This window comes from Zonotrichia leucophrys, chromosome 10, assembly GCF_028769735.1.
Source record: "Zonotrichia leucophrys gambelii isolate GWCS_2022_RI chromosome 10, RI_Zleu_2.0, whole genome shotgun sequence".
In the NCBI taxonomy this organism is placed as follows: Eukaryota; Metazoa; Chordata; class Aves; order Passeriformes; family Passerellidae; genus Zonotrichia; species Zonotrichia leucophrys.
In genome coordinates, this window is record NC_088180.1 from 2,288,074 (window position 1) to 2,302,115 (window position 14,042).

At 59.7% G+C, this 14,042-nt stretch overlaps 1 protein-coding gene across 2 annotated transcripts; it reads right to left on the minus strand.

Annotated features, from left to right (window-relative positions):
• Window positions 1-1,973: 1,973 nt before the first annotated feature.
• AP3B2 (adaptor related protein complex 3 subunit beta 2) lies at window positions 1,974-13,977 on the minus strand. 2 transcript variants are annotated; one of them, XM_064721873.1, is made up of 27 exons: window positions 13,814-13,977; window positions 11,031-11,106; window positions 10,846-10,920; window positions 10,640-10,735; window positions 10,393-10,553; window positions 9,786-9,852; window positions 9,067-9,249; window positions 8,783-8,962; window positions 8,452-8,549; window positions 8,121-8,175; window positions 7,970-8,041; window positions 7,759-7,821; window positions 7,408-7,540; window positions 7,216-7,325; window positions 6,966-7,142; window positions 6,695-6,881; window positions 6,473-6,591; window positions 6,143-6,254; window positions 5,633-5,834; window positions 5,392-5,557; window positions 5,254-5,308; window positions 4,566-4,672; window positions 4,203-4,434; window positions 4,023-4,107; window positions 3,497-3,594; window positions 2,689-2,827; window positions 1,974-2,458 (listed from the first exon to the last, which is right to left on the minus strand). In XM_064721873.1, the coding sequence occupies exons 1-27, from the start codon at window positions 13,924-13,926 to the stop codon at window positions 2,308-2,310; spliced, it is 3,312 nt and encodes a 1,103-aa protein (XP_064577943.1). In that variant the 5' UTR covers window positions 13,927-13,977; the 3' UTR covers window positions 1,974-2,307. The 2 variants fall into 2 exon arrangements, with proteins under 2 accessions (XP_064577943.1, XP_064577944.1); XM_064721874.1 differs by having other exon boundaries at window positions 8,783-8,959; window positions 13,814-13,976.
• Between the last annotated feature and the right edge of the window lie 65 nt (window positions 13,978-14,042).

Here is a 14,042-nt window from a genome sequence, read left to right on the forward strand (position 1 = left end):
GCATTCCATGCATGGGCTGTGGCACTCATGGTGTTCCTTCTGATGGATGAGACCCCCAAAGGGCTCTCAAATGACCCCCCCCATGAAGGCAATGTGTTGGTGGCAGTGCCCACCTGAAGCCCCCCCGGGACACCTCAGCACCAGCATCTCTCCACACACAGGGGTTGTGGCACTCACTGAGCCCCCTCTGAGGGGATGGGACACCCCATGACTAAAAAAGGGGTTCCCCAAGGGTAGCCTCAGTGCTGGCAGCTCCTACAGATGAGCTGTGGCATTCAGTGTGACCCCTGTGAAGGGATGGGACCCCCAAGGGGTTAAACAAGCCCCTCTAAGGGGAATGGGATGATGGCACTGTCGTGCCTGGATGGAGCTCTCTAGGGGACGCCTCAGTGCCAGTAGCTCTCCTCTCACTGGCTGTGGTGCTCACTGAGCATCCCATGAGGGAATGGGACCCCAGAGGGGTTAAATGAGCCCCTGTAAGGGGAATGGCATGGTGGTGGCACTGCAGTGTCCATCTGGAGCCTTCCCAGGGACACCTCAGCGCTGTCAGCTCCCACACATGGGCTGTGGTGCTCGCTAAGCCCACTCTGTGGGGAATGGGATCCCCAAGGGCTAAAATCATGTCCCTCAGGACTTAAATCAGCTCCTCTGAGGTACTGGAATGGTGGCAGTGCTGTGGCTCAGCTTCACAACCCCCACAGTGCCAGTCACTTGCCACACACAGGCTGGGTGTTCACTGAGCCCACTCTGAGTGGAATGGGACCCAAAGGGGTTAAAATGGGTTCCCCAAGGAAAATGGGGTGGTGGCAGTGCTGTGGTGCCTGGCTTTAGCCCTTCCAGACCCCCTTTGGCTCCAGCAGCTCTCCACACACAGGCTCAGCACTCTGGGCTCCCCATGGGACAATGAGTCTCCCAAGGGCTTAAATCAGTGCCCCTGAGGAGAATGGAGCGGTGGCACAGTGATGCCTGGCTGCAAACTCCCTCCCAGGGATGCCTCAGCGCTGGCAGCTCGTACACAGAGGCTGGGCTGTTCACTGAGCCCCCCATGAGGGAATGGGACCCCCAGGGGGTTAAAGTGAGGTCTCCAAGGGCATCTTTCCACACACAGGCTGTGGCACTCGCTGAGCCCATGAAGGGATAGGAGCCCAAGGGTTAAATCAGCCTCCCTAAGGGAAACAGGGTGGTGGCATCATTGTGCTCTCTGTGAGGCAGCACAGCTCCAGCCCCTGTCCTTATGGGAATGGGCTTTTTCCCTGTGGAACAAGCACTTGACACCCAGTGGTTGCTGCTGCTGCTCCAGCCAGGGACTCCTCACCCATCAGAAAACACAAAGGGGTTTTTTTCATCTCTTACCCGGAAAAAGCAGAAAGCCCCTCACCCTTTTTGTGGCAGCGGAGGCGGTTCGGGATTCAGACCTTCCCGCACGTCCTTTGCTCATCCTCTGCCTCTGGTGCCGGGCCTGACTCTGCGCTGAGCTGCAGATTTGGATGGAGAGAGCCAGTGCTCACTGAAATCCCACCCAGCCCGTGCTGGGAGGAGAGATCTTAATAAAGAGTCAGATTTCCTTCTTTTTTTGTAATCCCAGTTTGGAGATGAAACGCCTCCCCGAGCTGGCCCCAGGAATCCCTCCAGTGACACTGCAGAACAGACCCAGCCCTGACGTAGCAGGTATTTCTGCGGTCGAAGCATGAGCAATTCTGCCTTGAATAAATAGCTGGAACCCTCCCAAGACTCCTCAGATCCGTGCTCCGACTGAGCACCTCCTGCCCTGGGGGGTTCACTCCCACACCATGTGCCAGGTTTTCTCCAGGACGCAGCAGCCACCCACCCCTGGGACACTCTGCATGTTTCCAGTCACCTAAGGGATGGCTGGTCCCCTGCTGTCCCCTGTGGCTGCCCCGGGGAGGCTGGCAGAGCCCGGCATGGGGGGAATTTGGGGTTGATATGCCCACAGAACAGAGAAGGAAAAGGGAGCAGGTTGGAGAAGAGCTTTATTGGGAGATCCTGGACATAATAAATAAGGGTTACATCGGGAGATGACAGTGAGGGACTGGGGCCACAATGTGCTCCATGGGGGCTGGAACTGCTTCTGCCCTTCTGAGTAGGACACTTCCCTGCATCCCATCTGCTGCATCCTGCTCCTTCCGCCCAGCAGCAAAGCTGGCCCGAGGGTCGCTGCCTGCCGCCCCTTTTGGGATTGGGGCAGGGAATAACCTGGCAGAAACAGGGGCAAGGGAGTGTTTTGGGGAGCAGCATGGGGCAGAAGGTGTGGGAGGGCAGGGCCATAGGTGCGGCAGAGCCCAGCTGTCACTGTGTCAGGGCCTGGATGATGTCCTTCACCAGCATGGTGCCGATGACCATCTTCTCGCTGTTGATGGTCAGCTGGGCCGTGGAGCCCTCCCGCCGCTCCAGGGTGATGAGCACCAGGCTCCCGCTTGTCACCGTCTTGGCTGCAAACCTGTGGGGTGGTAAACACAGGGCTTCAAGGCAACCTGTCCCCTGTCACCCTCTGGTCCCATGGGATGCTCCAGTGGGGACAGGCAGGTGCCTGCCACCCACGGCCGCTGTCCCATTTGGGTTCATGCAGGCTCCTCATCCTAAAGGAAGCCGTGAGTGTCCCCACTGTGATTCAGGTGGGAACGGAGGGGTGACAGCGCCTGCCTGACCCAGGTGTGGGGGTGCAGCTACCTGTACTCATTGCTGGCACCGCAGGGCACGCGGCCCACGTTGGCAGCCGAGGTCACTTGCTGGACGATGGTGTGGTCACTTCGGCATTTCTCAGGCAGCGTCAGCTTCTCTGTGATCTCGCTCATGCCCATCAGCTTCCCTAGAGCAGGCAACAGAGGCACCTGCCTGTCTCTGGTCACAACCCTGCTGGGCCCTGCTTTGACATGCCCAAAGCAAGCCCCTCCAGCTCCCTCAGTTCAGGTTCCCCATGACATCCTGAGCTGGCTGCTCTGCTTGCTCTTGGTTCAGGATTCAGCAGAGATGGGAAAATCCTTCATAACCCTTCCTGGGCTCATCCCTATGTGCCTGCCTGGTGGCAGCAGCCACATCCCTGGAGATGTGCTCCTCTGGACAGTGGCAGCAATGGGGCCAGGTGCTACAGGGCACCAAGCACCCCCTACTCAACACTGCCCCCATCCATGGGGTCAGGGTGGGGATGTGCTGATCCAGAAGCACGGAGACACAGGGTGTCACTCACCAGACACAGTTCTGGGAGCACCAGGGTGACATGGGCCCTTCACACTTTGTGGAGACCCAACAAGGCCACCCTGGCACCAGAGTGGTCACCCCAGCCCACAGGCTGGGGGTGCAGGGGAGGGTGAGGGGAGCAGAGCTAGTCTAGGGGCCAGCTGAGCAGCCACTTACCCTCACCCGGCCGTGCCAGGTGCTCTAGGGCCACAGCGAGGGCGGCAGAGGGGACAAAATTGGGGGTGAGTGTCAGTGGTGGGTGCCCGTGCAGCACTCTGTCCCCATCCCTGGCCCCACTCACCCTGCTCCTTCTTGAACTCGTTCTCGCTCATGAAGACAGGGGCCATGAGCTCCCCCACGGGTGGCTGGATGGAGACGTAGAACTGGCGCGTGTGGGTGCTGGGGAGACAGGCGGGTCAGAGGGGCATGTGCTCAGATTATGTCCCCTCTCCATGTCCTGCTTCCTATCCCTGCCCTGGGCAGGGGTGACCGCGGAAACTGTGGCACAAAAGGGCTCAGGAATGGGGGGAACCTGTCAGGCTGGACCTGGAGCTGCTGCTGCCTCTGTGTCCCCTTGCAGGGAGGCCTGTGCATTTCCTGCTGTCCCCCACCCACCCCATGCCCATCTGACCATCTCCTCTTCCCTGTAAGGACTCTGCTGCCTGTCCTGCTGTCCTCCATCCCCTCGTGCCCTGCTTCTGCTGTCTCCTGTCCCTTGCTATGTGGAGGGATGTTGATACCTATCCCACTTTCCCCATCTCTGGAGCACCTGATGCCCTGAATCCCTGGGGACACCCATCCTGCCCTGCCCAATGCCAGATGCTCACCACAGCTGGAAGTTTGCCGCCTGGGTGGAGTCACAGAAGTCGATGCCCATCACCACGGTGGCTGTGTCCCCTGGCGCCAGGTGCTCTGGAACCACAGGGCTGCCACTACATCCCACATTCCCAGCCAACCCCTGTCCCCACTCCCCCGCGGCGTCACGGCCATGCCGTGCCATGCCATACCGATCTCAGGGAACTCCTGTATCCTCATGCCGGACAGTGGCTTGGGTTCGTTGACCCGCAGGTTCTTCACCTCGGTGTCGGTGTTGTTGGAGATCTGGATCTGCACGGCCACCATGTGGGGGTCGCTGGGGAAGGGCCGGCGGCTGAAGCAGTACTCCACCGCCAGCCCCTCGCCCGCCATGCGGTGCAGCAGCTCGTAGGTCTTCACCGCGCTGAATGCCGGGCTCAGCAGCTGCACCAGGGGACAGCATGGGCTGCTCAGGGCTCCCTGCAACCCCTACAGCTGGCAGAGGGCCCAGGAGCCCCCACGGGTGACAGGAGGAGGCCTGGGACCTCCCCAGACAGGGCATGGGGGACACTTACGGTGGGTGTCAGGGAGGTGTCGGTGAGAGTGAGGCCCTCCAGGTCAGTCACAAGGCTGGTGGAGATGATGCTGCTGGAGGGGATGGGCTGGGGAGGAGGGGGAGTGACTGCAAGGTGGGGAGGGGGGAGGAAAGGGTTAACAGAGCTCACAGCCCCATGGCTGTGAGCATAGCCCCATGGGGACACCCACACGGGGACAGTTCTAGTGGCTCAGCTCCATGGGGACAATAGCATGGGGACAGGCCCAATGCCACAGCTCCATGGGGACAACCACATGGGTACAGCCATATGAGGACAGAATGGTGGCATAGTGCCATGGGGACAACTCCATGGGCACAGCCTCATGGGGATAGCCCCATGGGGACAGCCATGTGGGGTCAGCCCTGGTGGCACAGTCCCATGGGGAGAGCCACACAAGGACAGCCCAGTGGCACAGCTCCATTGGTGCAGACACAACCCTGTAGGCTGTCCCTGTGCACAGCCACACGGGGACAATCCAGTAGGCACAGCTGCCTGTCCCACAGCCATCTTCTGGGGACAAGGACCCCCTCACCACACCTGTTCTTGTCCCAGCTTTGCAGCTCCCAAAGGACCCATGGAGTCCTGATGGCACTGGGGTGAGTGCTCATGCCTCAGTTTCCCCAGCACCACCACCACGGCCATTCGCGTATTCCAGGCAGCCACTCACAGTCATCCAGGTCAAGCAGGGAGATCTCCTTGGAGCTGGCCTTGCTGCTGGGGGGCTGCAGTGGGGCAGAGATGGGAGTTCAATAGGGGGTCTAGGTATCCCTGTGCAGCCCCCATCCCAGCCCATCCCAGCCCTCACCGCCTTCCTCTGCTTGGCCTCTGCCTCGGAGCCCGAGTCGGAGCCAGAGGAGCTGCTCTCGGAGGTGCTGGCCTCTGATGAGGTTTCAGCACGGCCTTTCCTCCCCTGAGGGGCCTTCTTCTTGGCCTTCTTTGCCCCTTCCTCCTCCTCCTCTTCCTCGCTGGGGCTGCAGGGAGAGCCCAGCTCAGGGGTTGGGGTGGGGGTTTCGCTGGGAGTATCCCCCTGCCTTCCCAGGGCATACCTGCCTGCAGTCCCCAAGACTGCCTTATGGGAACCTTCCTTGTCCTTCCTCTTTGGCCTCTTCTCCTCCTCCTCCTCCTCCTTGTCCTCTGACTGCTCCCCGCTGTCGTCGTCCTCCTCTTCCTCATCTTCCTCCTCGCTGCCAGAGCTGGAGCTGCCAGAGCTGCTGCTGCTGCCGTTCTCTTCGCTGCCGGACTCGGGCTCTGTGGGGGCACAGCTCAGCCCTGCTGCTGTGTCCCCCCACATTCCTCCATCTCCCATTTCATCCCACTACATCCTCCATCCTCCCACTGCAACCCCACACCTGCTGCTGCCTTGCCACTGCATCCTCCCACTGCATTCCTGGATAGTCCCACTGCCCACCACTGCCTCCTTCTACATCTCCTGCCATGTCCCTGCCATGATGGGGTGTCCCCACTGTCATGTCCCCTGTCCAATGCCCCACCATTGTGGCACCTGCCTGATGTCCACAGTGACCACTGCCCAATATCTCATGCCCTCAGGTCCTCACCACTGTCTGCCGACTCCGTGGGCCCTGACTCGCCCTCTGAGTCAGAATAGAAAGGCTTCTCCACTTTCTCCTTCCTCTTCTCCCGGCTGGTGCACTTGGTCCACTCAGGAACCTGCTGGCACAGGGTTGATGGAGCAGGGCCATCCCCATGACTGGGGGATCCAAACACCCACCCTTGTCCCCCCATCCCCAATCGGATGTGTGAGCACTAGAGAGGGAACGGGGGCAGGTGAGCAGTACCTAGGCACCTTCTGGGGCTCTTTCAAGACCTTCAGTCAGTGTCCCCACCTTGGTCCCTCCTCCCCCATGCACCCAAGGTGCTCCACACACCTCCACATTCCTCACAGAGGGGTCAGGGGCCTCGTCTGGCCAGTCAGGCAGCTCCTGGTAGCCCACAGCCTTAGCGTTGAGCAGATGGGACAGGGAGCCCAGTTGGAAATGGTCCCGATCTACAACGAGGTGAAAGGAGGGAGCAGCTCAGGGAGAGCCATGCAGCATTGTGGTGACAGCTTGTGCCCCATGTCCCAGTGCCCTGTGACCAGGGATGGGTACCTTTGAAAGAAGACTCCAAGATGGGAGCCGGTTTTTGGGCCAGGAAGAGCTTCTTGGCGTATTTATTGAGGGCCCCGCTCTTCTCAGTGGGCACGATGAGCTGGCGGATGAAGCGAGCCCGGTCGCGGATGTCATAATTCTGGTCGTACTTGGCCAAGTTGAGGACGTACTGGGTCAGCAGCTTGCTCTGCAGCAGAGAACATGCTCAGGGCTGGCCTCTCCCTCCCTGGCAGGGAAACTGAGGCCCACCCTAGGATCACATCCCCGGTACCTGCTTGGAGTTGGTCAGGTAGAGCTTAGCTGCCAGATTGATGACCTGCAGCTTGACAATGTCCTCCTCGTTGGTGAAGGACTTGGCCATCTTGCGCAGCACATCAGGTGCGATCTTGGGCACGTGCTCGCAGTACTCCCCAATGAGCCACAAGATGCTGGCCCGCGCCATTGGCACCTGTGAAATGCCCCCAGACATGTGGCACTGCTGCCATCCCCTGCTCCTGTGGGTCAGCAGCACCCCAACCAACCTGGATGTTGTCAGTGAGCTTGGCCATGTGCTTGATGATCTCGCTGTGCTGGGCCGGCTGCATCTGCAGCAGCTTTTTGATGACCACCACGGATTCGGCCACCACCAGCTCTGTGGGCAGAGCCCCAGCCTCAGTTGGGTCCTGCCCTGAGAGCGATGGAGCTCCCATTTCACCCCTGCTGTGTGTACTCACCATCCCTGTTGGAGAGCAGCTGGACCAGGCCATTGAGGCAGGTGTCCCGCACCTTCCCGATGTTGGTGGCACAGCGCCCGATGGCTTGGATGGTGGCCGCCACAAAGTCCTTGTCCATGCTGCGGATGTAGGTCTGCACATGAAGGACACACATGACATGTCACCCATGTGCCAGTGCTGGACATCCCCCCTGGCAGTGGTCACATATTGGGGCCCTTTGGAACCGCTGGTGGGGTTGGGTATGGCCTCAGCTCACTCCTCCTGCAGGGGCTCTCCTCTGCCCCCTCCATGGTGGTGGTTTGGCACCAAGAGCCATGCCAGGGTGGCAACATCAGTATGGCCATGGCATACCTGGAACTCTCTCAGGATGGTGGAGATGTTGGTCTCATTGGCCAGGTTGGTGAGGACCTCCAGCTGTGGAAATGAGGAAGAGATGAGCAGCACAGGGGTATGGTGACAGGGCACTTGATGTCCTCCTGTCCCCAGGGCATGAGGACAGCTGACCCAAAGAAAGGGCTCCATGAAGCCCCAAACCCACTCCTGACAGGTGTTTCCAGCTCACCTTGAGGATCTTAATCTGTGTGGGGTCCGTTGAGCGGATGTAGAAACTTTTCAGATAGGGCTCAAACATCCCCTGCATGTACGGCCAGAGACATTAGTGTCATCTCTGGGTCAACACGGCCAACTCCTCCCACACCAAGTCGGAGACTCACCCGCCGCTTGATGGACATGGTGGCCACATTCTGTAGCACGACATACTGCACCTCACTGTGGGGACAAAGAGGGGACATGATCACTGGGGCAAGGGCCAAGCACGCTCAGCAAGTCCCTGTGAATATGGGCCAGGACCCACCACCAGCCTGGTGCCACCAAGATGCTGTCACCCCATGTCTGGACTGGACCAGCCCAAAAAGGCCCCCAACCTGATGTCCCTTAAGGGATGGGCTTTTTGGGGGTCTCTCAAAAAGGGTCTTGGAGCTCCCCATGGGTTCCAACAACTGGGGTGGAGGGGTAGGACACCACCACAACCAAGGTGCCACAGACCTGTGACTCCGCAGGAGCCGTACCAGCGCCTTGGCAATGACTCCAACCTCTGCCTTGGGTGCCAGGTGGAAGTAGAGCTGTGCCACGGCCATCACCACCTATGGACACACACCCAAGTGTCACATGGTGGGAATGGGGGACACCCTGAGGAATGGCCATGTCCCCCAGTCCCACTCTCAGCACTTGGAAGTAGCCTGACCCTGAGGACACCCATTTCTGGGTGTCCCTCAAGCATCCCAGTGAGTCCTAGACTGTGGGGACATCATAAGCCCAGGCAGATGGACACCACCAGTGGCCCTGGGGGAGGAGCAGGGTGGAGTGAGGGTCTCACTGCGGCGTTGCGGCTCTGCAGCAGGGGCTTGGTGTTGCGCAGGAGGAGGCGGTGGTCGGGGTCCATGACGTAGGGCTTGCGCTTGGCCAGCGACGCTGCCTCTGCCTTGGCATCCTTGGCGTCCTCCTCCTCAGAGCCATAGAAAGCCTTCTCAGTGTTCTCCTCCAGCAAGGACTCCTGCTGGCAGGTGGGACCCTTTTCATTCCCAAGAACACTCCCCCTTCACCCCACCTCCCCAGGGGCTCCCAGGACATCCCAAGGCTCCCAGGGCATTCTGAACTCACATTCTGGTTGGGGCTGAGGAACTGGGTGCGGGCGTAGCGGGTCAGCATGTTGATGATGACCACCTGCCCCCACTCCTCCACATCGATGAGCAGGTTGCAGAGCTTGCGGTAGTTCTTGTGGATGAGGTCTATGCGCTCTGGGCAAACCTCCTCGAATGCCATCACCACGCTGCCAGCCACCAGCTGCAGAAGAAAAGCTTGGGGTGACTTCCTGGAGTGGTGGGATCATCAACAAGATGTTGGTTTGGTGGGGATGGTGGCATCTCCATAAGGGCGCTGGTTTGGTGGGCAGCCCTTCCTTGTAGGGATGCCAGCTCAGTGGAGTTGGTGAATTCCCATGAGGCTGTTGGCCCAGTAGGGACAGCAGCACTCCCACAAGGATGCCAACTCTCCAGGGATGGGTTCATCCACACAAGGACAGTAATTTTGTGGGAATATCTGCATTCCTGTGAGGATGCTGGATCAGTGGGGACAGTGGCATTCTTATGAGGATTCTGTCTTGCTAGGGACAGTGACATCCCCACAAAGATGTTGGCTTGGGAGATGGCTGCAACCCTTCATGGATGCTGGATCAGTGAGGACAATGGCATCCCCCATGTGGGGATGGCTGCATCCCCAAGATGACACCAATTTGGTGGGAACACCTCCATCCCCATGAGGGCACAAGGCCAGTGACGTTCCCAGATTTAGAGGTGGGGGAGACACAGAATCCTGCTCACTGTGGTTTTGTCAGCCAGCAGCTTCTCGATCACTTCGATGAGCTGGTCCTTCTGGTCTGAGTCGAGGCTGTGAGGGAGAAGCAGGGCAGGTAATGCTGGACCAAACTCCTCCCCATCCCTGCCTGTACCAAGCAGCCAAGACCCTTATTGATGTTGCATACAGGTAAAGATATTATAAAGAAAGGCCTTTTAAAATATGATTTAGGCCCTATTACTCTAGCTAAGCTAGCAGTTAGCTTGTAACTTCCCATGTGAAAAAATCACAAGAGTGAAAGCAGTTAGCATAACAAACTATTCTAGTAAGAAAACCATTTGCACGTGTAATAAACAAGAAATCTCTCCCATGGGAACCAGTGAACAAAATATGTAAACTAACCAAAAATGGAGAGATTTGACAGATGTACACCCTAGCCATTTACTGACTCATAAACTGAGTGTCAGTGTATCGTTAGCCAATTAGATCTAACACAGTGCCTTCTGATATTTCCTACAAATATCAGCTTTGTGACTAAAGAATTGGCTCTTCTGCATGAAGAAACTGAGTCTTGGCTGCTTTATCACAACAATTGGTGTACCTTACATTCAGCAGCTGATTCCCTCCTGTTACCTGTACAGCTTGGGGATGGCGTGGGCGGCTGTCTTGCGCACGTACGGGGACATGTCCGAGGCGGCCTCCTTGATGGCCAGCATCATGATGGGCACGATGATGGGCACCCGGATGCTGGACAGGACCCGCAGGGCGCTGGCACGGATCAGCTGGTTGGGGTCCTGGGGGGACATATGGGGGGCTGCAGTGCAGCTGTGGGAGGCTCAGTGCTCCTCCAGACCTCCCCTGGGCCCTCAGAGCAGCCCACCTTGAGTCCTCGCTGGAAGGTGGAGATGGAGAGCAGGGCCAGATCCTGCTGCTCCTCTGCGTAGCGCACCAGGTACACGTACACCAGCTTCTTCACCTGCAGGGTGAAGGTGCCACCTCAGAGCCCCCAAACTCCAGCCAATCCCCAAAAACAGGGAAAGTGCCAGACCCTGGGATGCTGCCAGGGCCACCCAAGATCCTCCTCACCTCAATGTTCTTGCAGGCAACGTTTTTCACCACAGCTGGGAAGAGATCGGAGGCGTTTTTACCACGGGCAATCATCTAGGGGGAAAAGAAGTGGTGTGACGCTGGGCAGCTGGCACTGCAGGGGCTGGTACAGCGTGAGACAGCTTGGCACCAGCAATGTCCCCACCAGTGACAACAACACCCACCGCCACAATCCTCTTCATGGCCTCCAGCTTGAGTGAATCCTTGTTGCTGTCGAGCATCTCCTTGAGGTCATCATGCCTGAACCACACCAGGAGGAAAAAAAATACTATTTTCACATTTTTACCTGTTTTTAGTCTTTTTTTTTCTGCTTCCAGCCTTCCATCAGGCTGGCAATCCAACCCTTCATCATGAAATATTTATGGGGACAGGAGTTGGGTTACAGCAAGGTGAAAGAGGAACCGGAGTGACTGGCATGGTGCTAGCACCCAGTGCCATCCTCATCCCAGGCACTGGGACAAGAACCCTGTCCCATCCTGGCTGTGGTTGTCACCCTAAACCACAGGTGCCCATCACCAGCTCCATTCTGGCTTGGCTGGGTATCCCTTGTCCCTCATGGCCATAGTGGCATAGATGTGCCAGCACACCCCGATGCAAAGTCCTTCCCTGGTCCCCTCCCTGGACTGGGAAAATGCCACCAGCCTTTAGTAAAGTTGTTACCACTGTCCTCTTTTCTAAGGGACACCTGTCACCCCCTAAACTGGGGGCACCTGCAAGGCTGCATCTGAGGGTGACACCTATGGGACGATGCTCGTCCAGAGCCACCATCACCAGAGGGTCCTGGGGGCGCTCCCTGGGGGAGTCTTACCGCGGCGGTGGCCCGGTGCCAGTGTCCCCTGCGGGCTTGGTGCCGGCGAGTGGCCGCAGCTCATCGGCTCGCAGGGCGCTGTAGCAGGCGGCTTGTCCAGCCTCGGGGGCCAGCACCGGGCTTGTCACTTCCTCGGCCGCACCAGCACCCTCTGGTGTTTTCGGCCAGCCAGCCGGCCCCACCGGCAGCTGCCGCAGCAGCTTCTGCACTGGCGGCAGGGACATCATGGCTGTGACAGGCGGCAGTGGCCCTGGGGATGGTGACAGGGCTGTGGCCCCGCTTCTCTGCCCAGCACAGTGGGCTGAAACCTGATGCCGTGGTTGGGGTTGGGTTGCAGCCTGGATCAGGACGCAGCTCCCAGTGGGTGAGGCCAGCTTGGGATGTCACGTCCAAAGTGACATCTGACCTGCAGCTGGGACCTGGGGACACTGCAGGGAGCTCCTTCCCCAGTGCTGAGTGGCTCAGTCCTGGGCAGGTGGTAGGGTGGCATGATGGGGCACCTGTGGGTGTCCGACCTGGAAGGTGGGGTCACACTGGGTGCATTTGTCATGTCCCATGTGCCATGGCTGCCATAGATGTCTCACAGGACTGGTGACAGACCTGGTGTGGCTCTGGCAAAGAGCAGCATGCAGATTATAGTGACACTATGGGTGTGGGGGACAATGTGGGTGTGAGGGACACTGCCAGGAGGTCGGGGTAAAGGGACACTGCAATGAGGGAGTTGGCACTGCCAGAGTGGGAGGCACTCATGGCAGATCACTGTGGTAACCTGGACAGATGGGGAGACACAGCCAGGGTGTCAGGGCTGGGGCATGCCTCCAGAGTGGGGGACACTGCCAGTGGGGGTCAGGGGACACTGGCAGACGTGGGAGCAGGGGAGGATTTCCAGGCTGGAAGACATTGCCAAGGAGGGGGGAGACTTGGACAAACTGGGGGACACTGCCAGTGGGTCATGGATAGAGGGCACTGCCAGACTGGAGGACACTGCCAGTGGATCAGGGCTGGGGGAAATTGTCATACTGGGGGACACAGCCAGGGGTAGGGAGTGTCACACTGAAAGGGACACTACTAAGGGATCAGGAAAGGGGGAGACACCATGAGATGGGGATACTGCTGGAAAAGGTCATGGATGGAGGGCACATCCAGAGTGGGGGACAGTGCCAGGGGCTCAGGACTGGCAGGACACTGCCATACTGGGGGACATTGCTAGAGTATCAGGGGGAGGGGGACACTGCCGGGGGTTCAGGGAAGGGGAGACCCAGTGAGATGGGGACACTGCCAGCAGATCACAGATCAGGGACACATCCAGAATGGGGGACACTCTGCAGCATTAGGGAGGAGTACAGGGAGAGAGGGGACACTCCCAAACGGGGGACATTGCCAAAAGGTCGGGATGGGGGACACTGTCAGGGAATCAGGACGGGAGGGACACTGTCATATGGGGGGACACCACCAGAGGGGCAGGGATGGGGGGCCCTGCTGGGCTGGGGAACACAGCCGGGGTAGAGAGCGTGATGCTGTCAGACAGTGATTCAGTGCTTTCCTGCTGGGGCAGCAGGGAGGGGGGGACAGTGCCAGAGCGGGGGACACTGACATGGTCAGGAGGGCCAAGAGACATTCCTGCAGCTCCAGGAGCACAGCCCCCGTTCCTCTTCACCCCTGCCCGCCGCAGGAGCCTGTCCCACGGCAGGGTGACATTCCCAACATCCCTCCCTCGATGCGGCGGGGGGGTGTCAGCTCAGGAGAGCCACAGGAGCCGGCAGATCCCGTGGGGGGAACACCGTGCCCGGGATGCCCCAGCCCGAGGGTGGGAGGTTCAGGGGGCATCCCCGCACATCTTCCCCAGCCTCACCATCTCCAAAACCGGCCGTGTTCCCACCCTCTCCGGCCTTTGCAACCTGCAATGACGGTGGCGGCGGCGTGACCGCATTCCCTGCCCCATCCCTGTCCCCATCCTCATCCTTATCCTTATCCACACCCCCATCACCATCCTCATCCCCGTCCCTGTCCCCGTCTCCACGTCGGGGGCCGCTGCAGCCCGGCTCGGGTCCCACATCCCGCCGAGCCCGGCGGCGAAGGCCTCAGCGGCGGCCGCCCGGGCCGCCTCGCCCTTGTCCCCTGCGCCCGCATTGTCCCCACCTCTTGTAGTCGGAGGAGAAGATGCCGCCGCTGGCGGGGTCGTGGCCGTACTCGGGCTCGCCCAGGCTGGAGGAGCCGCCCTTCTCCTCGCCGTAGGCCGGGCTGGCGGCCATGGCGGCGGGCGGGATGCGGGATGCGGGATGCGGGGGGGACGCGGGAGGGAACTGATGTCAGCGCGGGCGGGGACGGGCCCGGCCCCCGGGACAGCCCGGCCGCACCGACCCCGCCG